The following is a 24,728-nucleotide window of genomic DNA, read 5'->3' as shown; positions in this document are numbered from 1 at the left end:
GCTCCCCTTGCAGCTGGGGGTCTTCCTGGATTCCAGCAGCAGCACTGTTGCCAATAGGACGTGCGTCCCTTGCTGTTGTCCAACAGCATAAGTTTTTTTCCCCCATGCTGTATTAGATTATCCTTTTTCAAGCGACTGCATGACCATTTGTAGACCGTTGCCTTTGAAATATTATTGCACCGGGTGTTGAGTATTTCGAGAAGTTTTAAGATTTAATAGGCCTGTTTTATGGATTACAGCACATGGGTTTTTTTTACATCACTTTCAATTTTTAGGAGGCAGCTATAGACAATTTTATTTAGGACTGAATTTGATTAAAGTAGTCCTAAATTGTGATGTTAAATTTTGGGTTTTATGTAATCTATTTTTTTTGTATTTTATTAATATCATAAGCTGCCTTGAGATCCACAAGGAAGAAAGGCGGTTCCTAAACCTTTTAAAATAAATGCATAAATAATATTTTAGTTTCCAGTCTTCTTCATGGAGACACGTGTATATGATACCTTGTGTGCATATAAATAATATTTTAGTTTTCAATCATTTTTATGGGAAGAGATGTATATAATACCTTGTGTACATATAAATAGTAGATAGATCCAAGCTCCTTTGAATTTGCTGTGTTAGCAAAGGTTATTTTTATCATGTAGAACAATATGTCATGCAGGACTAGAGCTACAGCAAGTAGGGGAATCAGCTGCAATTGTGCCTCCGTGAATAGAGCAAAAGGTTGGACAAGAGCGAGGGAGAATGATTTTGGCTGGCACCCCCACCCCCAGTGCTTCATGGTGTATTTCTCTCTTCTCCCTGCAGCAGGTTTCTGGAGACCCAGGGACTCTGGGTGAAGACAGTAAAATTATTCTGTTCATGGGATCTAAACCTTTCTTCATTCTCTTGCAGTGCATTCCTGACCTCCGAGGGCAAAAGCCCCCTGCGCCAGTGTCCGGGCTACTTACGCCAGTGTAGTGGCCCCAACACCAGGGGGGAGGCTCGGACGCCAGTCTCCGGGTGCTGCCGTGGCAGCACCACCCTGGGACACTGGCGGGGCCTTCTGCCGGCATCCCACCAGTGTAAAGGCGCCCGCTGGCGTTCCAGGAGGCTTCCCAGCGTTCCTGGGGCAGGCTGGGGGAGGAGCTGCTGTTAGGCAGCCTCCTGTCCCCTTTCGCCCCAGGTATGCTGGCGGCGAGAAGAGAAAGCCTTGCTTTTCTCAATGGGACAAAAAGCCCCATTTTAAGTGAAAAAAGCCTTTCAACGGCCTTTTTCTAGCTGCTGGGTGCTGTGGAACGGCTTAGGAGGCGCCACAGTGCCCCTCCTCCCCGCCATCCCCAGCTGCCAGTAGCTCAGGAATGCACTGTTAGATTCACATTGCATCTCATGAGCCTTGATTAACAAATAATGGAGTAGAAGTGTATTGGTATTCAACTTCTTGGCTTGTAACCTGCAAGAAGTAGAGCAGACTTCTCTGCTTCCTGCTACAGCCCAAACGTCTGGTCCTGGGGGGTCAGCAGGGGCAAAATGGGGGATATGCAAGGGGAGGATATCAGTGGCAATCTCTTCACCTTATCACAATGGTAGTGGTTTTTGATCAATGGAAACAGATAGTAGGATGAAGCACCTTATTTTTTGTCTTCATTAGCAAAAAAAATGATATAAAAACAGAGTGGAATTGAAGTATTGTGTACCTTTCCTTAGTAATGGAAAGTTTTTCTTAATATGTTCACTTAAAAAATGACACACCCTCTAAATCAGGCTGTGATCGAATATTCCAAAAGTAGACACTCAAAACAATGACATTGAACATCAGATATATTTTGGGTTTGCTGGATTACTGCTGCCTAAATTCAGCTTTAAAGACAAATCTTGATACGTGCTTTTTAAAATAGTCTGTGGAAGAAATAAGTCTGGAACTTTTTACAATGACTTCTTTGTTGCATCAAGTGCTGGCTAATTTCTGAGAGGTTTCTCTCGAGTTCCAAAGTAGCTAAAGCAAATAATACCTTTGCAAAGATTTTGACTGCTGTTATCTCATTTACTCTGTAAGAGTATTTTGTTCTAAGTAGCTTGGAAATAATACACACAGGCTTCTTGTAGCATGTAGTAAAGGCATGAGGCTGGTTTTGGCATAGCAGAACTGAAGTGATCTGTGTAGAATGTATGTACCCTACTGACAACTGAGTTTGGACATTAATGCAGTTAGGATGATTGGTTTAACAAGTAAACGATTATTAGATTTCAGGTGCCTTTAGACCTTTATGACCATATCAGACTAGAAATAATCCATATCTTTCTGGTTGGTGAAACACATATTTTTCATGTTGAGCGTCTCCACTGCACTTTGTTTTTGTTCAGGCCTCACAAAGCATAAGCGCTGTGATATCTCTTGCCTTATCACTGAATGAAGATGCTCATGTAGCTGATTTGGACTTCCTAATATTTGCAATTGTGTTTGCTTTCGAAATCTATGCAGTCTGCTTTTAGTACCTGCAGGTGGAGAATTTCTGTTTACCTTCCTTCTCTCCCCTCCCTTCCCCCAGCCTGCACAAGTTTCTGTGCAATAGGGGAGGGGGGGAATGAGAGTCTCCATGGGTCATCCCAATAGCAGCCTGTCAAGGCGTGGAAAGACAGGCTTGAATGAGCAGCTTAGACTTGCCTACACAGGCATAGAAGCTGGGGGTGGGGAGAAAATGTACATTACTGTTTAAGCCTTGATGGCGTCATCTGTGTACTCCAGCCAGAGTGGATTGCATCCCAAATGAGTAGCATCATGAAGCTATGTCAAGATTTACACTAAAATGAAGTTGCTTGTGACCTTTATTTGTCTGATGATTGGAAGTAAGAGTGGTTAGTGCTTTAGACTGATCGGGAGTAGTGATGCTGATAAAAGTTCCCATTGCCTAGCTCAAAATACAAATTTGTCTGGGTTGTAATGCCCACCTGATATGACAAAAGCCCTGACCAGGATAGCCTGATCTTGTCAGATCTCAGCTGTGCGGGTCTGCCCTGGTTATTTGGATGGGAGACCACCAAGGCAGTCCATGGTCACAACGCAGAGGTAGACAATGGCAGACCACCTCTGAATGTGTCTGGCCTTGAAAATCCAAGGGGTCATCATAAATCAGCTGCGACGCTATGGCAAAAAAAAAAAGTTAAAACAACCTACATTTTAGTTCTAGCCTGAAACAAGGCTTTATCCTTGCGTAGAATATGCTGTTAGTTCTATTTTTCTTATTGGGAAGAATATTTATGATAGGTTAATAGAGTTATAGGTATGCGAAGAGCCTAAAGCACAGAGATTTTTAAGGGGTATGACGCCCATGGTACTGCAGAGCCACTTTGAAAATAAAGGCAGCAGCTATGGAGAGCAGGAATCAGGTAAAGCAATTTCTCAACACAGCAACTGTAATCTTATTTCACCGTTTTCCATATATTCTGATTGCTCCCTTCCCATTAAAAGCCCCTCTGTTTTGTTGCTCCTTCTAGGTATGGTGAGCCAAGAAATATTGGCCCCCAAAGTCTTAGTGTTAAAGGCATTTACATAATGAAAATGTATATCACCCTGAGGCTCTTGGGAGCAATTCTTATTGCTCATTAGAAAAAATGCCTCAGTGTAAACTGCACTTGCTTTATGCAGACGCACTTCACGTGGAAGATTTGTAGAGCTAGTTTTAATTTTTTAAAATATTTTTTCTTGACCATAACAACAAAGAGCAAGAAAATCAGGAATGCAGGGAATAACTAAAATGGGATTAAACACAAAACCTGAGTATAAATTACGGAATTAGGTAGGTGCTTTTCTCTGCAAGACTGCAGTGAATCCCGGGGCTGCTCTATTGTTTTGTGGAATTTTAACATTATTTTGTGGCCGTTTCACAAAACGGTCATTGTCCGTGAGCTAAAAACAGACTTGATTTAACTGCACTTTTTCACTCGAAGAGAGGAGGACACCCTGATGCGTACTTCTCAGAGATGGCCCTTTCAGGCTCCAGTACCAAGAGAGTACCTCTCCTCCTTTTGTTCCTGTCTCTTCTCCAATAGAACAGATTAGAACAGGCTCTGGGAGTTGCGGAGTTCCCCCCCTCCCAACTCTTAGGTTGCTCCTCCTCTGCACCTGTGCCTGTTCTCTGTCCTTTGTGCGGTTTGTGTTTTTTAAAATAAGTTTCTTTGCCCCCTTCTCTCCCTTGTTCTGCCTTGCCGCTTGTGTGTTGTTTTTCTTGCCACCCGCATCATCTGTGGCCATGTCCAATGCAAGAACAGTGAAAGAAGGCTCAAGCGGTGCAGTCCCAGGGGAGCTGGGAGCAACCATTTGCCAGCCACCAAGCAAAAGGGCCCTGCTCAATTGCCCACCCAGCCAAGGAGAAACCCGAGATGGGTTTTGCTGCCATATCATCAGCAGGCTCTAGCATACTTTTAGGGCGGCTTTCCGTGCTCAGAAAGCCTTTTCTGAGCAGGCTAATGGACCCATGTCCAAAGTGAGCAACAGTGAAGCAGTGGCTCCTGTTGATTACTCTTTGTTAGGGAAAGAGAGTTTATTCCCTCCCCCCCCCCCGGTTTCCAAGCCTGGTAAAACATTTTGTTTCCCAGAAAATGGATTAAAAACACAGCAAGAGGGCCCAGCAAGCCTCTACAAAGAGGCAAAATGAGCCAGCCAGAACACTCACGCACACATACACCCCCCGGATATTCCCCATTATAAAGGCAATGCAGAAAGATGCTCAACTGCCTGAGAGCCAAGGTATTACTCAAGACCTTTCTCTTGGCCTATCACAACTTCCTGTAAAGGCTCTTTAATCCTTCCAAAGAGGTGCTGAATGTCTCCAATATATCAATTGGGGGAGTGGGAGGGATTCCCATCATACGCTTCCAAGACTGAGTGTGATAGAAAGAAAAGATTTCAGGAGGATGGTCTCTCTCTCTCAGCAGGGCCAACAGATGAGGCCCCTATTTCTGCAGGAGGAGCTCCCCCTTTGCTACGCAGAACTTCATAAATTCTGCAGATTTCTGCCCCTGAAGGAGAATCATCCACAGGAGTCCCAAGAGAATGAAGAAGAAGCGCCTGAAGTTGTTTCCGGGAATAAGGAATTGGGTTCTGTGTTTCTTTTCCCAACTGAAATAAAGGAAGTATGGGTGGCTCCTACCTCACTGTGCTTTCATCAGGGATATGCTAAACAGTTATATTCTTCCTCCACCAGTTTATAATTTCCATACAGTTCCATTGGTTGGTATCCTGGTTGGGAGCCTGGAATGGCTCTCCCAAGGAAAGTGAAGATGCTATTGATGCAGTCCTCTGAAAATCTCATGAAGCTGTGATTCAGTGAAAGCCTCTGCTGTCACTTTCCTGATAGATGCAGGACTTCTTACATGGCTTGGGAAACATTTGGAGGATTATCCCAACCTGAGCAAGAGCTTGGCAGACTACCTTCAGAGATTAGGAAGAGTTACAGCTTTCACATCAGATGCCTGCCTGTATTCCATGAAGTTATCTGCTGTGGCCTCAACTGTGGTGATCTGCAGAGACCTGTGGCTAAAGAGCTATCTAAATCCAGTGCAGTGTCCTGGCCATTCCTTAGAAGCAAGCTATGTGAGAATACCTTTGATTGTATTCTGATCAAAACAAGCCACATGCCTTTACCAAGCTGATAGCCTCTATAATGTCAAGCCTAAGGAGTGATGGCAGCCATCTGCCCTCTTGATGACTTCTGAATCAGGACTTCCAACAAGCACAAGGCCCTCAAGGATTTGGAAGGCATAATACAGTGCTTCTCTAAGCATGACTTTCTCATAAACTATACAAAGAGCTTGTTGCATCTCAGGTTGTTCACCATCTGGGACCCATCACAGATTCTATCCGAAGCAAGCTTTTCTTCTCTGAACAAAGCACAGAAACTAATTGAAGCAGTGAAACTCACCTGTTCATCTAGGACAGCTGGTGTGTTTCTTGCCAATTCAAATTTAAATAATGTTAGCAGAAGACAACAAATAACCCTGTGCAAGCAAGGATCATCTGCAAGCACTGGAGTTTTTGTCCGTGCTTCATATTCCATATTTAGCCCATCTAACATGATTTGTAGTACAACAGCCCTGACAGCTATAGACAGAGACTACATTTACCATTATGAGACAAAAATATTCCACAGATACAGCGACAGAAAATTTTTCTCTCCCACATCACTGATCAGAAACTTACTTTGCTTAAGATATGAGTGAAGATAGATTATCACCTGCAATGGGATGTCAGATGGTGAACTGTCAAGTATCACCTGTTCAAAGTTAAACCTGTGCAGGTGATGACCCATCTGCAGATCACAACAGATGCCAGTCTCTCCAGATTGGTAGCCCGTCAGGCCATGTCCAGGGAACCTGGACTCATCTGAACGTCAATCAGCAAAAAGTCTTGTGAAACTGGGGGTGGGCAGCACCAGGTCCAAGAGACTGCAGAAGGAAGCAGCAATTCTTATGAGTTGGGCAGAGAAATATCCTATCTGAGGGTGGAACATATCAATGATTCTTTGAACATTCAAGTAGACTAGTGCAGCAGGAACTACATGAATTTTGTCACTCGGCGTACTGGACTGGACTTAAGATATTTTGGCCAGCATTAGGTAGACTTCTTTGTATCTCAAGAGCAAGCCAAGATAGCAAATCTTATTCTCTCTGCCATCAAGCAGAAGGCTTATGTGCACTGGTGGCTGACTGGACTTCTTTATGCCTTCCCTCCAATTCTACTTTTACCCAAAAAATTGAAAAGCTCAAGCAGAAGAAGGTTGAATTAATATACACTGTCCAACGATGGCCCAGGGGGCCATGGTTTTCTAGCCCAAAGCTTCTTAAACTGTGGATCGCGATCCCATATGGGGTCGCATAACTGAATGTGGGGGTCGCAAAAAATGTGGCAACAGTAAATGGTAAAATTATATGTATACTAAAGAATTGTTTTAAAATAAATTTATGATTTATTATCAGTAAATGTTTGATTTGTATACCTATTTTATATATCTATATACCCGGAGTCACGTCAGAATTTCTCAGGCGAAAAGGGGTTGCAAGTGGAAAAAGTTTAAGAAGCCCTGTTGTAGCCTACTGGTGCTGTTGATTCAGTCTCCATGGGAGCTTCCTCCAGTCCACAGCAAGCGAATTCACTGCGTAATATCTCATCTGGACCCTAACTGCATGGAGATTGAGCGGCAAGGGCTAGTAATGGAAGGTTTCTGTGAACATGCTGCTGGCTTTCATGTCTTCAACACCCAGGTTTTATGACTGTACCTAGAACTCATATAAAAAACCGTGCAGAAGAAAGCATCTTCACTCTGATGCTCTCTCTTGCTGAAATACTCCTTTACCTTTAGTATGGCTTCTCTCAAGGTTTGAAACCAAATACACTATATAGAGAAGTAGCAGCATTGGCATCCATTTTATTTTGTATCAGATGTTTCTGTTTTTAGGTAGGATGCACTTCCTGAATGGAGCCACTGTTTGTTCACACCCATCCATCCCCAGTGGTTCACAGGTCCCCATTGGGAATTATGCATTCTGCAGGCATTGTCTGAGCCTCCTTTTTGAACTTTTGTGGGATGTGTGTCTCAAATTTCTTCTCTTGGTGGTTGATGTCTCTGCTAGAAGAGTGTCTAAGTGAGCAGTCTATCCATTGGACAAGAGTTATGTATTTTTTCATAAGGGCATTGGTAAACTCCATATTTCACATATAAAGGTATTGGCATTCCCTAGATCTCTACAGGGGGGTGGGGACTAAGTGCATACAATTGGACGCTCTCTTTATAGCCTGAAATCAAGTGGTTAAGGGCAAAGAAAGTTCCCAAAGCAATTCTCAGAAAGTGAGGCAAAGAGTATATTTCTCTGGTATGTGTTTTTCAAGGTCTGAAGCCCCTGTAAGGATCGCTGCTAATTCAATTAAAAGTACCACTTCCACAGTGGCTTTTAGCACCAGTCCATCAGTGGAAGACATTTGTCAGGCATTGCCCTGGGCCTCAGTATCCACATTTATCAGTCATTAAAAATGGACTCTGTTACCATAGCTGATGCAGCATTAGGGTGGAGGCCCTACAGTTTAGATTTTCCCAGATGGTTGGCAGCTGGCATCCCCTCTGTGATTAAACACATAGTGTGGTAACATCCCAATTGAAGCAGGATGGCCTTGTCTCAAGTAGTGATGAAACATTGGATTTACCATAAACATTCCTTCCTTTTGAGGATGAGGAGGACATCCAAAGAACAAAGTTCTTTGTTCCTAAAGTCTTTGCTGTTGTTGCTTATGGAGCCAGCTTGTTCTGTTGGTACATGTTGCAAGGTCATCGGACAACTACAGACGTCTTCCAACTGGAGGGGTGCCCCCATCAGAGATGGGAAAAGCAACCTATTTTCTGTCTCCAAGGATGATTATGATATCATTTTCATTTATAGTGTGCTTTTCTCACTGGGGCTAAAGGTAGATTATAAATATGATAAATTTTTCAGTCGACCAGATTAAAGTAGAGAAAGGCTCTAACAGTTTAATCTAACAGCAAATATTCCTAGCAAGATTGTAGGATGGGGCAAAAAAACTGAACAGCACATTTAAAAATGGCAAATCGCAGACATGAAACACAAAGCATACATATCTCAGTCTCCCAGAGTTCCAAATTAGGTCACAATACAAAACAAGATTCTTCACAGCTTAGAATGGAATACTGGTTCCTTCTACTTGAGAATGGGGGATATTCTGTTTTGCTTTGAGAGGCTTATCTTTGATAGTAAACTCTAGCCCAAATGGTAAATCAGTCAGATTGCACAAAACTGCAATCGAATATAATTTGCTTTTTGTCCATACAAAGGCCTGGAACTCAAGTAAATAAGATGAAAAATATGTGGTTGTTTTTCTTACTACGAGCAGATCAGTGAATTCATAGGTACAAGAGAAGACTAAGAAATATATACTCTGGGATGTGCCCAGCTGACATTCTGCTGAGAGAGAAGAGAGGGGTGAATATGAACAATTTCCCTCTTTATTGCATTCCCCCACCCCAATGTCCCATGTCTTTATTTGAGAGTTCTGCAATCCCAACATTAAGTTTTCAGAAGTCTTGAGGTGCTGCTGGGGGAAGAGGAAGGCAGTCGATCTTCTTTTGGTGGAAAGCTGATGGGGTCCAACTTTGTAGAGTCTTAACATTTAAAATGACTAGAAATTAAATAGTAAAATATCCTAGAAGGGAAGGCTGCCCTACTATGTGCACTGGGCACAGAATGGGCTAGAGACAAATGAGAGAAACTAAGATTGTTCTGTGCTTTCATTCACTGCAGCCTTCCCTCTACTTGAATGCTAAATGTTCTCGTTCATAAAACGCCAGCCTTGCTTTGAAGAACAAAACTATCCTTCATGGTTGGAAAACAGTGTGCCCAAGTGCCATAACAGCCTTTGGATCTCCTGTGACATTTCAGTAGATGAAAATGTAACAAAAAAATGGTCCCTCTGCTGCTTTGCACAAAAGAGGAATATGCTTATCGTATATAACCAGCTGTTTTAGTGCTGCTGGCAATGCTTGGCTCCCAGCGCATTGTTTCTCGCTAGCCTCTAGACCAGAGCAATTCCTCTGTATTCTTAGGTTATCTTTGATCCAGAAATGTGTGTAGCCGCATAAAATAAAGCATTTGTGGTGTTAAATGTTCTGTTTACAAATTGCGACACTTTTTTAACGGAGGATTTTAAACGGTTTTGTTTAAAAAAAAATGTTCATAAAAGCCTTGGTGCAGGAGAGAAATAACCTCCTTTTTATTTGATCTGTCTCCACAATACAGCAGGCATCATTCAGTAATAAGGGCTTTACAGTTGTGAAGCACCTGCACTCAGGTATAGTGCTGCACTCAAATGTCTACTGCTTTGAAAAGTAAAAGAGTGGCACTTAAGAGCAGCAGCATGCTAAAAGGGCAACATGTTTGCTGGAGCTATATGCCTGCAGATGCATTTCTCCGGCTTCCTCTTAGCTGTAGCCACGCTAGCTGGGGAGTTTAGGGCTTTCCTATGACTGAGAAGCTCTGCAGGAGAAACTGCCTGCAGTCCAAAGACCCGTAAAGCCACTTCCACATTTCCAGGGGAGTGGTGCCTTCTTTCTACTTGCACTTCTCATCCGTTGCTGATGTGCCCTTCTTATTTTGCACAGCAGAAGATCATAAGTGGAAAGGATCCGACATAGAATTCCAGCCTTTTTCTCCGCCAGCAGTCCATGATTCTGCATGGCAAACTGTCTTGAAACTGAAGTGGGGGTAATGGTCGGGTTCAAAAGCACTGTGTGATGATGGCATGGGGGAGGAGTCAAATTGTACAAATGGTGGGTAGAGACCAAAAGTTTTGCTGGATTAGCACAAGCCCTTTGTGTGATCTTAAATGTTTAACTTTTGTTATACTGGTCAAAGATCGCAATAAATTTTATGATATGAAGTGGGCCCTGACCGATGTTCCTGCTCCCTTCATGGGTTCATCTCAGGGAAAATGTCATTGTGGTTGCTGCTGATGGATTGGCCAAACTGTGCCCATGATTGAGTCCCCTTGTGCAGCTGTTCAAATAGATGGGTACTTGGATATTGTTTAAATCTATTCTCAATCTTTAAAATTAGTACCATGCCTTAGTGTTGTCTAAATAAGTCATTGTTGGTGTTATTTTAAGATGGCAGGACTTTATAATGCAGTCGGTTATACTCTGGCACAGGGATCCCCAACATGGCACCAATAGATGCTATGGTGCCTGCTGTCACCTTTCTTGGCACCTACTGAGTGTTTTCAGAAAGTTGTGGGGCTAGTTGGGACCTTTCCCTAGCAGGGCTTCTTATTGCTCGCTGAAAATCTGATTGGCTGTGTAGATTTTTTTAACGTTGCTTCAGCAGCTCCCACCACAGCTCAAGGGTCTTCACTGTGTGAAGGTAAGCTGTGTGTATGCGAGAAAACAGTGTTTATTTGAAAAGCATTCTCTTAATAGAACTTCTGCTGAAAATGTTGGAAGAGTTACTGTTGAAATTATGCATGACCTCTCTTTCTGACATTCTGTGGTTGGCTCCGCCTCTTGTGGCATTTTGTAGTTCCATTCCCTACTCTAGAACCAGAAAATTTATTGTATATGGCTGTTAGCAGTCCCAAATAGCTAAAACATAGTAATAACAGCAAGTAGTAGTATATACATACAATTAGCTAAAACATAGAATTACAGCAATATACAGCATTCCCTACTCTGTGTCAGAATTCCAAAGGTGCCTGCAGGATAAAAAATGTTAAGGACAGGACATAACCTTCAAGCACTTTCTGAAGTTTATAGCTTCAGAAACCATTTTCCGACTGTGAGAGTTAACATTTATCTAAAGTACCTTGACAAACATACCTAGAAAATACCTTCGTTACATTACTGTGCAAACTGCTAAATCCAAAATGTTCTAAGGGAAGCCATTTTCCTTTCTGCACTAATAGAACACATTAAAATGGCTGTAATGGTGGGAATTCAGCCCTTGTCCAAGATGCAGATAGCAATCCATCCACCTTTTTTGGAGGGGGGGGTCCTGTGCTCAAGGTGATTTTTTCCCTTAGGGACTGCTTGAGGCCTGGGTGGGTGGTAGACTTTCCATTACTACTCAAAATATCATTTGACTGGGATCCTGATAAGTATTCTAGAGAGACTTTCACACTCTCACTCGATTAGTATATGCATGATGCAGTTTCACACAAAGTTGTCAAGTTTTCCTATTTGTTAGCTTGCTCATTCTCCATTGCTTTGTCCCCACACACTTGGCTGGACCCTTCCTTGCAGAACTCCTTGGTGGTGCCACTATATTCCCCTCCTCCCAATTCTTTGGCTTAGTCTTTACCCACCCACAGAAACTGCGTGGACGTTAATGATTGCTCATAGACCTCTCTCCTTCTCAGCATCAAAATGTAGATTGTAATTTACTCTCGGCATAGAACTGTGACTGTTTACTTATGTTGCTTTGTAAAGCACCATATTCACTGGTGCTATGTAAATGATGGTGCTGTGAATCACAATTCACAATATATTTTTAACGTGACCTGTGCCAAAGGTATAAATTTAACTGCCATCTGTGTGTTTCATCAACCTTTAAAATGTCATCCATTATTTGAGAGACTCGTTCTTGTAAGGGTTCAGTGAAATTTATCCCTTCACACCTTCAAGTAAGACATTGGGTTGGATCCAAAGGACTGTGAGTGGAGCTCTGCTTGTGGAGCAGGTTTTTCCTGTCCTCCTCCTTTCTGCTACAGCCCTGTATCATCCTTGGAGTTCTGGTCCTAGGGGCTGTGGAACTCTTGGCAATGAAAAATGAGCAAGTGCTGGTCCTAGGGGCTGTGGAACTCTTATGGGAGATCTGCAGTAAAAGGGGGGGAATAGCAAGGAGGAGCAAGGGTAGTGCTTTTAGCTAATGCAGAAGTACCATTCTTTTCTCAGAAATGCCTTTCAAAGCTCACCCTCTGATGTCCCCCCCCCTTAATTGTTACATGCCTTGGAAAAAATTTCATTAAAGTGGCTTATAAATATTGTAAATAAAATCAAGCAACAGAAATCCATGAAAGTCATGTCTAAGGTCATGTTCACACATGATCATTCCCTCTCTGATTTTTCTCCTGTGGGGAACTGGGTGGTCCCTGGGCCCATCCGTTCTGTTCCCCGCTCTTCTCATTTCAGGATAAAGTAAATGACAGGGCCGGGAGATCTGTCATTTGAAAGTGGCCCTCTCTCTTAACCAGAACATGTAAGAGAGAATACCCAAGCAGGGTATTCGTTTTAAAAGGCTGACTTAGTTTCTATCTTGCATTTTACATTATGAGCACAACTTGAGCATGAACATACCTCTTTTGAAAGAGACTACAAATGGTTCATTAGTAGTATCAGGAGGCAATATGATTTACAGGCTTTGGAACGTCTTGGTCTCCCCAGGTCCGTGGTACAGCAGGTGTTCTTGTGGAAGGTTACCGGTGTTCAGTCCCGGAGAGTTTCTTGTAGCAGAGCCCGGAAAGAACCCCTTTGTGACCTTGAAGAGCCCTTGCCAGTCGGAGTAAGATGCTCCTCGATTAGATGGACTAATGGCTGGACTTGTTTTATGGCAGCTTCATATGGCAGTTTAGCCACTTATAGAGCATGCCAAGTCTAAATATTAAAATTTTATGTAAAGCTTGATCTGAGATTGTTTTGTATGGTTGCCTGCCTGTACTGGCAAATTACCCAAAACAAAACCAAGTCTTTATATGGGAAGACTTGCTATCTAAAAAGACCCAGAAGGGAATAGGGAATTGAGCTTATTTAGGGAACAGCCTCTAATTAAAAGTACTGGGTGGCACAACATTTAACGTTAATTTAATGTGTTGGAAAATTTAAGCTCATCAGTTGATTTGGCCACAACAGCTAGTTACAGTGAAGCTCTAGGCAGAGTTACTTCAGTTTAAACCCATTGAAAGCAATGGATTTAGACTGGAGTGACTTATCATAGAATTGCATTGTGAATTCCTTGAGATATTACCAGACCTTTTATGTTGCTGTTCAGAAAGTTTGCAAGTTTTTTTAAAGTCTTGTGGTTAAATCATATTTCATGTTTCAGAGCTCAGCTTGTTTCTGTTACTATTGATTTGGGCTAGTCTCCTTTAGTATTCTGATTCATGCTCTTCACCTCGGATTTCACCAAATGGTGGTCTGGTCTATTTTTCCTTATCGAAAGGAATGAAGCCATTATAATGAAGGTCTTTGAAAATGTTTACGACGACGCTGTGAAGCACCACACAGTGCACAATATAGTGAATTGTGTTCCAGCTTGAATAAATAAATATTTGCTTGCCAGGGAATGAGTGGGAGCAGTTTGTTTATACCCAGGGACTAACTAGCTGGCATATCGGTTGGAGAAAGAATTTTCTCCCAGGTCAGATGACCACTGACACAGGATGTGTGTGTGTTTCTTTCCTTTCCAGTGGCTATTATTGCCTCAAAACATTGTGCATTCACCATTTTTGTGGCTCACTGTAAACTGGATTAATGGTGTGTGGTGTAGACTCTGGTTAACAAAATGGTCCTTATTCCCCCTTTTATCTAGATAACCTTTAGAACTCTTTAAAAATCAGTTCTGATAAGCAAATAAAGAACGCTAAGGTAGAGCTCTTCTAGAAGTAACATCTTTAGACTATGATGTTTCAATGCCATTAAAGGTTTATGGAATGGAATGGACTATGATGTTTCTTAGGAATTTATCTTTTTCTTTTTTGTTTTTTGAGAGCAAACTCCAAGCTGGGCTTTGATCCCGAAGTGACTTCTCTCTTGTCCTGCTTGGGTCTCTCTTGTCCTGCTTAGATCTCCTGATAAATGGCAGCTATTGAAGATCAACTTAAGACAACATGGCTTATTATTGTAGTGTTAATTTGAAATATTGTCGAAGGCTTTCACAGTCAGAGTTCATTGGTTCTTGTAGGTTATCCAGGCTGTGTAACCGTGGTCTTGGTATTTTCTTTCCTGACGTTTCGCCAGCAACTGTGGCAGGCATCTTCAGAGGAGTAACACTGAAGGACAGTGTCTCTCAGTGTCAAGTGTGTAGGAAGAGTAATATATAGTCAGAAAGGGGTTTGAGCTGAATCATTGTCCTGCAAAATGATTTGAATTGTTTGCCCTGACCTGGATAGCCCCAGGCTAGCCTGATCTGTCAGATCTCAGAAGCTAAGCAGGGTCAGCCCTGGTTAGAATTTGGATGGGAGATCTCCAAGTACTATCAGGGTCATGACGCGGAAGCATGCAATAGCAAACCACCTCCCAACTTTATAAGAACATAAGGAAAGCCCTGGTGTATCAGACCAAGGCCCATCAAGTCCTGCAGTCTGTTCACACAATGGCCAACCAGGTGCCTCTAGGAAGCCCACAAACAAGATGACCGCAGCAGCATTATCCTGCTTGTGTTCCACAGCACCTAATATAATAGGCATGCTCCTCTGATTCTGGAGAGATTAGGTATGCATCATGACTAGTAGCCATTTTTACTAGTAGCCATGAATAGCTCTCTCCTCCATGAACATGTCCACTCCCCTCTTAAAGCCTGGCACCCCATACTGGGGCAGAAGGTTCCACAACTTAACTATGTGTTGTTTCTCTTGCCTTGAACACTCTACAGGGTCACCATAAGTCAGCTGTGACTTGACGGTGCGTGCGCACACACACACATATGGTTGAATATAATGTACATTCAGTAGTGGAGAAAATGGTACTTTGCAGAGGTGTATCTTAAGTATGAAAATGCTACAGACATTTTGGAAGCTTTTATGGAAAGTAGAATTATAAATATGTACGTAGCATCATTTATGGGGATCCAAAGTGGCTTAGATCATTCTCTTTGCCTACATTTTTATCCTCACAGCAGCCCTGTGATATATGTTAAGGTTGAGAGTGTGTCGCTGGCCCAAGGTCACTCAGCAAGCTTCCCATGGCTTAGTGTGGACTCATACCTGGGTCTCCCAGAAGCTAGTCCAGGGCTCTGCACCACTCTGGCTCATAGTGGTTCAGACTCCTGGTCTCTTTAGCCCAGTGTGGTCTATGCTGGCAGGTGGTGGCTCTTCACAGTGCCAGGCACACGCCTCCTTTTGTTACCTACTGGCTCAGATCTTTTAATTAGAAATGCCAGGGATTGAACCAGGGACCTTCTGCAAAGCCAAGCAGGTGCTCAACCCACTGGGCAACAAGCTGTTGAAATGAATTTTTAAAACAAATTCAAGCATTTCAGTGAGCTTGATAAATGCGCCTGGAAAATTATTCCTAGGAGTCAACGTTTTAGAAGCCCCACATATTCAAACAACCGAGAATCTTCCAACTCTGTGCACATATGCGCGCATGCATGCAATCTGCGTAACATGATTAGCTGTCTTTTTGTCTCTTGAGCATTATCCTGGAAACTTCAAAAGAAGTGACAGAGACTTGAGTTCACCACCTGCGCCAGATCTTCACTTTTGCTTTAGTACAGAAGTAGCAGCCCTGACGCCCAACCGCCCTTTAAATCGTCCCTCAGTAGCACCTTGTTGCATCTTCACCCTGCCTATTAAGCTTGGAATGTTCTAAAATTTGGTATAGCAATCCCGGGGGGTAGGGGGGAGTGTCTCTGAAAAGGAAACTGTCAGGAAGAGTTTTCCACATCTGACATGTGGGAACCATGGACTGCAGCTGAGCTCTCTTTGGCTGCAGAGAACTGAGGCTCGTGTTTGTCATGGTAACCTCTTCCACTCCCCTCCTGCCCGTCCAGCACAGCAAACTGCTTTTGAAACTTGGGGGAGTTCCAAAAGCAGCTTCTCAGACAGAGAGGCATTTGCCGGCGGGGGGGGGGGGAGGGATTGGGAGTCCCACGGCACATGTGCAGTTGTTTAGGGGTACACTTCAAGTAACTCTCTGAATTGTGTGGCCCTTTTAACTTTTATGTATGTTTCAGTTTCAGCAGAACAGTTAAAGTGTACTTTGAGTGAAAGTTGGCAACACTTAGAGGGGAGGTTTGGGTAAAACTGCAGTTGATGTTTACCCGCTGCTTGTGGGCAAATTGTTGAATAAGCTTTGAGATGAGCTTCTGAGCTGATCGAATGAATTTGTAAGCCAGTGATCCATTTTGAAGCTTTAGTGCCTGATTCTGATATTACTAGATCCTGAACTCGTTTTAGCACAGTGAAGGATGGTACAGGACTTACCAAATTCTTTGTGTTACATGTAGGTACCAATAACAGGGATGCGACCTGATAAAGTTTTTAAGCCAGTCAATATATCCTCTTGCTTTCATTAAACTGTTTTCCAGTTTACAGTTTGCTTTACAAATTTAACTCCTCTGGGTTTCTCAGTCCTCACTGCCTGTTGTCGACTAACCCTATTAACAGTATTTCCTCATAATTAAGCCTGTGTCTGACTCCTAGCAGAGTTGCATAAAGGGTGTCCTTTTTTGCCCATAACAGCGGAAGCCTTATGCAACAGGCTGTTCATAAATACTTGCAATATTGAGCCTGGTTTCATTTCTGGGGGAGCATATGAAACTTGGAATGCACCATTAGAATCAGCCGCAGAGAAACTAATTGGTTTTATGCTGAGCTGCCATAAAAATAATTTGCTGTTGTATTATGTGTAATTTTACAATGGCAGTTAAGAAATGCAAGGTTCGACTCCACAACTTCCATACTGAAACCAGACGTCACTTTTGTGGGGCACGGTGGTGGCGGAGGAGCCATTTTTTTTTACACATCAGGCCAATTAGCCTTCATTATGGGCTGCAGTTTCAAGGGCTACTTTCCCTTGCTGAGCTCATAAATACCTAGATGGTTAGGCCAACAAAAGTGATTAGGTAAGCTGGAGAGCAATCCACCAAGAACTGCTACTGCATAATCATTTCCATGGCTTTTTTTTTTAAAGGGAACCCCAGTATGGGGTTTAAAATGTACACAGTAGCAGCACTTGAAGGATTGGGCCCTTGATTGATGATCTTGCTAAGCAGTCAAGAATGGGGTTAGATACTGTTGGTTGCTTTTCCACTGGTTGCTAAGTACATATCCACTTTTAACATACTAATAAGTTACCTGCGTTCAGTAACTTTGTGGCCTCTAACTGCTTCTTCTCTTCCTTCCTTTTTGTCATCCTGCAGTGTTCTGTGCCAAGGTCTTTGTGGCTAGGCTGCTCCAACCTGGTAGAGAGCATGTGCGCACTGAGATGCCTGCAGAGCATGCCCAGTGTCAGATGTCTCCAGGTGCCTTTCTTCTTTCTTGTTGTAAATGTGTTTATACGTATTCTGTGGTCATTGTTTAAAATCTCTCTGGGTTCAATTGAAACTGTAAAGTCTCCTGAATGTTTTCTGTACTTGACCCTCTCTAGTTTCTGTCGGAGTCCTCCTTAAGAGGGCTTTAGATGACACATTCTTTTGGGAGGTGGTAAGCATTCTGCTTTCCCTGTTTTCTGAAGCTGTTTTAGCGCACGTAATGGTTGCATGTTGCCTGTTTTCATTTTGATAGATTTCTAAATCACTTTATTTTTTCTTTTCAGTGTTTTTTTTTTACAATGTGAATTCTCAGCTTCTCTCCCCATGGGCCCAAGCATGTAATATTTAGAGGGGAAAGGAAAGCTGCTCTTGCCAGTGTTAAATTATTACAGTGAGGTAGCGTAGAACCCTACTGACTTGAATTTCTTTTAACGTGAGATAACTTTAATTGAAAACGGTGACAACATGGTGTAAATAACAAGATTATGAGCTCTTGAGTCCTCTGACAATTGGAAATTAAGCTTTGTGTAGGCAGTGTGTGGTGGCAACTATTTTCTTAACTTCTGGGGGGGCAGATTTGACATAATAGCAGAACTAAACATGGTGAGCTCTGTATTCTCGGTACGAAGGCTTTAGAATCTGCTCTGTTGCTTGGTAAAGAACTACAGACTGACATTATTCTTTCTCCGTATTCTAGAGTGCTCCCTGCAAATCCCTGTGTGAACACTGTAACAATGTTAATTTGTGCAGCCCTGGGTTCTTATGCATAAACGTACAAATATATAATTAATGTGATAAATGGAACCAAGGACAGTTCTGAATAGCTGTGCTCAGTGGTTGTTAACTTCTTTAGGGCATGGGGCCATTTGAGAATGCCTGCAGGGGCCAGGCCAAGTATATTTCCATTACTTCTGTTTAATTCTGTTCACTTTTAGAGACACCACAGTATGCAATTAATGGATCTAGCCATAGTGTGTGGAAGCAGTACAGCTAGCAAAATTACTTAGACTGCATGTTATGTAGTGTGTAAATTTCTCCCTGTGCTGTCTATTGAGGAACTGCTTGTGATCACTGCTGGCTCAACCTGTGGGGCTTTGGCCAAAGAACCATGGGCGAAGTTTCTCTCTGCTTCGGGGCTTACGGTCGCACTTCCCCCTCCTGCAAAGGAGTAGGCCTTCGAAGGCTTCGTTGCCCTCTAAATCCCATCACTGACTGCTTCTACCAGTCCCCTAAAACCTAAACCATCAGCATTTGTAGAGAATTGTAGAATGGGCCCCATAATATAAAGCTGTAATTCTCTGGCCATTTATGCAGGGGTATTCGAGGCTTCCTTTGCATTATTCATGATTTTACCGACCTTCAGATGTGCCTCTGGGATCCTGTGCCACGCCCATTTTGGCTTCTCCCACGTTTCTGTCCCTCCCATCCAACCCCTTCCCTCGAAGCAAAGCCCAAAAGAGGGAGTTAAACCATCATGAAATGTGCAGGAAGACACCAAAGAGAGACTGCAAAGGTTGGAAGGCAGCTCCCAGAAGGGAGCTGTTGAAGAAAGGTGGGGAGGAATAACCAGCAAAAACACACGCAGTCCCTTTAAAACCCACCCCCTCCAAGTAAAGTGCAGCAAGGCTGCGTTTTCAGGGGGAGGGACTCAGAAGGTCCGTGATTCACTGGGGATGCCTAGTTAATCACAAGGTACTCCTGGAATTGGGGGGGGGGAATCCCTCATGTATATGATGTTTGAGAATTCAGAACAGAAAACTGTGCAGCAAACCAAACACAAATTTCCCCTGCATAAATGACCCCTGTTTGTCGCAACAATTGTGGGACATGCTAGATTTGGTAAGGGCAGGCTTTCTTAGAGATTAATCTTTACTGCTCATCGGCAAAGTCTTAAGCATTCATAATATAGAGAAAAGGCTTTCTTAGAAATAAAGATGTGGGTCATTCAGCACCTTATTCTTTACCTTTGTTACACAATAGGAAGAGGTCAGTTGCCAACATAAAGTGCAACAAAGTGAGGAGTTAATTATGGCAATGTTTCTTCTGGCTCTGTAGTTTATTTTACTCCCCAGGGTGCTGACATACGGTTTGGACTGACTTCTTTTTAAAAAACAAAACAAAATGGGAACAAATGCATATTTCCTCCCCTGTGACATAATAGGCACCCCCCACTCTTGCATAATCTAACTTGGCACCGATGTGTTGGGGCCTGAAAGAGAGCCTGTTACATAATCTACCTGTATGTTGGCAGAAAGAAAACTTCTAAAAAGATGTCATTTGACACTAGTAATTTGGCAATTATTCTGATTATTTGAGTGTCCTTTAACAATACAATATATTTCCTTTTCATGGAGTTTCTGCTTCATGTTCAGCTTACTCTTCTGAAAATAAGCTTTAAGGCAGTTTTAATGCAAACAGTCATGGCTGTAATAAAATGATATTGCTGTAGTACTCCTTGTTATTTGTTACACTCTTTTAGTGTGGTATTACAAAATAAGGGCTCAGCGTAAACAGTGCATGATCATATTGTAACTGTTACAGAAACGTCCATCTTTTATTTAGAAAATCATGCTATAGTATCAAAGAATGCGAGGTAAATATTTTTGTAATAATTTTGATTCGGCGCCAGCATTTAATTTATATGTTACCGGTATATAGTAAGAGCGAGTGTTTTGCAAACGTCACTACCTCCTCTGCCCCATGTTGGTGTTTCTTGCTGGCTGCTCCTCAGCTCTGAAACTGCCTTTCTGTGAAGAACTGCCAGAATTTCAGCTTGGGCTTTTTGTCAAACTTTTGCTGTATGTGTTACATATTTTATACATATCAGTACTCTAGGTTTTTCAAGCGGAAAAAATAATTCCCCATGCTAACAATTTATTGCTGTGCTGAAAAGAATGTGTTAGAGGAAGTGTGTATCACAGCAACTTAAGAATCAGAAATTTGTATTGTATTCTTGATGTGAATCCTTTCACCTGTGTTAAACATCTGTAGATGGAAGGGTGTGGGTTTTTTTCATTTTCGCAAACTAAGGGCTGGATCCAGATTACCATTTCCATGGGCACAGGGACTTCCTGCTTACAGAGCATGATTTCCCCTCCTCTCCCACTCCTCCAATCCCTTGCAATACCCAGGAAGTCCACACTTCAGGGGACAATTCAGACTGCCATGGTGCGGGGAGATCACTCTCTGTGAACAGATACCCGTGTGCCTACAGAAACATCTAGTCTGGATCCATCCCATAGAATATTAGAAAAGTAGAGTTGTACAAAAGTACAATATAGTTAAAAAAGGCATTGAATTCCATCACAATATTTATCATTCCGTAAAGGATGAAAAAATAACTTTTCTACAGATTTATCAGGGAGACTCCTAAAATCCTCAAATAATATTTATCTAAGTTATATACCTAGAAATGTGAGGGCCCTTCAGACCAGTTATTTTCAAGATATCAATAAAAATCTAAAATAGATGGAATAGGGGTTTTTAAAATTTCTATTAAGCTGCAATGCTCCACCTAGGAGCTACACAAATTCCAGATCATATTTTCAATAGTGGCTTTCAGAATATGCAAGAGAGTAATCACCAGATCACATGGAATATGATATCCAGTTCAGAAAATCAATGGTATTAGACATTTTTTCAGCACTTTCAAATTAGTCATGTGCTGTCTAACTTAAGAAATAAACTGATAAAATGTTTGAAGTATAGCAGACTTCTGTTAAGTGCCTTTGACAAAGAAAAACCATTTCTGAATTTTATTTTTAACAGAACTTTGAATGTAGATCTTTTAATGGCATGGAGTTGTTTTTAGACAAGATTCCCCCAAACTTGATTCCATCTGATTTGAAATACAGTTTTTTAAAAATTATGCTACCCATGAGCAGATTTGCTTTATATATATATTTGGTCCTACCCTCTGATTCAGACTTCTTGGTCCCAGATTTTAGAAATGTTTTTTATCTCTAGATGGAAGTTTTTCAAAAAAATTTTTGTAAAAGTAGTGACTCATTTCAGACATTATACCAACCAAACTGTGGATTATTACTGTAATGTAGAAGCCCCATAGTTGAGCCTTCAGACATAAAAAACGTGATTTAGAACCGCTTGGCTGTTTTCATTTTCCGTTTGTTCACCCCAGCGTGGTGTAGTGGTTAAGAGCAGCAGACTCTAATCTGGAGAACTGGGTTTGATTCCCCACTCGTCCACATGAAGCCTGCTGGGTGACCTTGGGCCAGTCACAGTTCTCTCAGAACTCTCTCAGCCCCACCTACCTCACAAGGTGCGTGTTGTGGGGAGAGGAAGGGATTGTGAATTGTAAGCCTCTTTGAGACTCCTTATGGTAGAGGAAAACAGGGTATAAAAACCAACTCTTCTTCTTCAACCTGTGATTAATAGAAAACAGTGGTTACCAAGCCTAGCCACAGTTTCTGGACCCTTTAAGTTAACTATTGTTTCTGAGAGCTAATACTCATGCAAACATTTTGGTAACCTAGAACAATTATATAGAGGTCAATTCAAGAAAATAACATTGGTAATCTAAAAACTCTGTATTTTTATATGCGTATGTATTTCCAGGATATAATAATTTTTCAGAACCTGCGTCAAGGGGCAGTTGGCCATTTTATCAGTATGCGTTTCTGTTTTCAAGGGGCTGGTGGGTCTGAGTATTAGGTTTGGTTGGCTTGAAAAAACAAAGGAGGGCAAATCAAACGTAATTTATTTCCACTCATTCTTTTTTACTGTTTCACTGTTGCAATATGCACTTTGTTCTAGTTCACTTCATTCCTTCCCTTCAGTTCTTCAACCACAAAGACACAGCAGAAAGGAAAACCAACCCCCGAACTCCCTCCCTTCTCATATTCGCTTTTGTTAACCGGCTTTTGTCATGTGGGAGTGAAGATGGTGTTTTATCTGGTTGTCATTTGCAGATGGAATGACCCTCTTATTACCTAAACATGTGGTGAAATACTCTACTGTATTAGCCTTCTTCCATATTAATAATCTAATAGGCAGCAATGTACAATTGATGCTCTACAGAGGGGTCTTTCAAACTAGGCGTCAAAAGAAGTTCATGCCATCCTAAACGAACTTAAGATAAAATAGGAGCAGGTTGAAAGACAGCTGGTGTGTCTTTGGTGGCAGGCCCAAGCCAAGTCGTGCAGAACGTGTCGTAGGGCCAGTTTGCAGGCCTGTGAGACGATGGAAACAGTGGCAAAGAAAGTGTTCTCCCCTGTTGACCTTTTCAGTTTCCACAGTGCTGAGCTGCCCTTTCCAATGGAAACTCTCAGCCATCTTTTTCAGTAGAAAAGACTGAAACCAACAGAGCTTGTCCCGTATGCTCTGGGCCCTTCAACAGAATGTTGGCATGACTGTATCAAAGGAGGCCAACGAATCGTACATAAATGAAAACAAATGGATTTCCCCTGTTAACGTCAAGCCATACATCATCCACCAGTGTAGTTAAAGCTGTAACGAGGCAGAACAAAGACAAAAAGTAAAGGGAAGAAGCGTCATTCAGGCACACCTAGAGTTGCTCTACCACCATTTGCTGGGCCCACAGAAAGGAGACTTGAGACTGGCTGTAAGTTGCCAGATTCTCTTTTACCAAAGAAGGATTTTTTCCCCCACAGAACTTTTTTCAACCTCTTATTTAAAAACTACTGTAGAAGGTGACTGGGGAAGCGTTCCATATCTTGGAAAATTGAGTTGTTATTTTCTTCTGGCAGACTGAGCCAGCCAGGGCAGGCAATTGCTATATTATTGTACTCTGTGGTACAACATAAATATGGCTACTATTGTGCTGCCTTTGCTGCTAACTGGGTTTAATAGGGGAAGGCGGAGGGTGAACCAGATTGATATGTTGGGCCATTGCTGCATGTGGCCACTTATGGGCACCGCTAAAATCTGTTCTGGCTTGACATGGGCTTCAGAATGAACAGCTATTTTTGGTGCAGTGATTTAGTTACCCTGGTTTTCTAAGCTTTTGCCCTTTGGGACTTTTCTAAGCTTTTGCCCTTTGGGACATTTCCCCATGCTGGGAACAAGAAGGTGATCTTAGTTTTATCCCTGGTATCTTCAGTGTAAGGAATGTAGGTAGCAGAGGTGAGACTGAGAATTCTGCCTGAGTTTGGGGAAAACCATCTCCAGTCCTGGGCTAGAGGGATCAGTGATCTTGACTGGCCATGTGTTGGATAGCTCCATGGTGACAAACCTCAAGTAGCTAATGTGTGCGTAAAGTGCCGTCAAGTCGCAGCCAACTTATGATGACCCCTTATGGAGTTTTCAAGGCAAGCGACTAACGGGTGGTTTGCCAGTGCCTTCCTCTGCATAGCAACCCTGATATTCCTTGGTGGTCTTGCATCCAAATACTAACCTTGCTTAGCTTCCGAGAACTGACGAGATTGTACCATGCTGTACCATGCTGCCTTCCCTCCAAGTGCCTTGTAGGAGGGGCAGTTTGCTGCTCTGTTGCATAACCCAGAAGTGTTTGCTGTTTGCAGCAGGAAGGCAGTACATTGCATGAGCCGGACTATAGATTTACTTGGGCATTGGTAGCTCTGGTATAGAAAAAAGTTCCAAACTTTTGTTCAGTGTCCCTTAAGCTGAGGTTAAACTGAGACCCGTAACTTCCTGTAGTTTTGTCCCCAGTTCAGTCACCAGTCATTCTGTAGGCAGTCTTCTGAGCTAGGACCACAGGATTGCTTGAGTAATACTTTTTGAATGCTACCTATTGCTGGCAAGCAGCTATTTTCCATGTTTTAAGTTCTTTGCCGTAGATTATATATACTCTTTCACCTCCAGTATCTTAGTCCATTTTTCACATTGCCAACTTTGCTCAGAACTAGCTGTTGGCCCTTGATGCTTGTATTCAACCTCAGCCTCTCTCCATTAAGCCAGTATTCCTGCTTGTTTTAAATTCTCCTTAGCTTAAAGTGCTTTTCAGCCTGCATGTATGCAGTTTATATAGTGCTTGTGTCAGGGTTTTTAATTGATTGATGGAATTC

General features: G+C 42.4%; 1 protein-coding gene across 4 annotated transcripts in view; it reads left to right on the top strand.

Annotated features, from left to right (window-relative positions):
* The window catches only part of FBXW11 (F-box and WD repeat domain containing 11), a 123,105-nt gene that overhangs the window by 22,534 nt on the left and 75,843 nt on the right, over positions 1-24,728 (top strand). For 2 of the 4 annotated variants that reach the window (XM_056856412.1, XM_056856414.1), the window contains one exon: positions 17,614-17,715. The exons of the other annotated variants lie outside the window; for them this stretch is intronic. In XM_056856412.1, the coding sequence (XP_056712390.1) occupies positions 17,614-17,715 (102 nt within the window). The remainder of the gene's footprint in view (positions 1-17,613; positions 17,716-24,728) is intronic. 4 annotated transcript variants of the gene reach the window in all.

This window comes from Euleptes europaea, chromosome 10 (assembly GCF_029931775.1).
Source record: "Euleptes europaea isolate rEulEur1 chromosome 10, rEulEur1.hap1, whole genome shotgun sequence".
NCBI classification, from domain to species: Eukaryota; Metazoa; Chordata; class Lepidosauria; order Squamata; family Sphaerodactylidae; genus Euleptes; species Euleptes europaea.
This window is presented reverse-complemented; position numbering and strand designations above follow the sequence as displayed.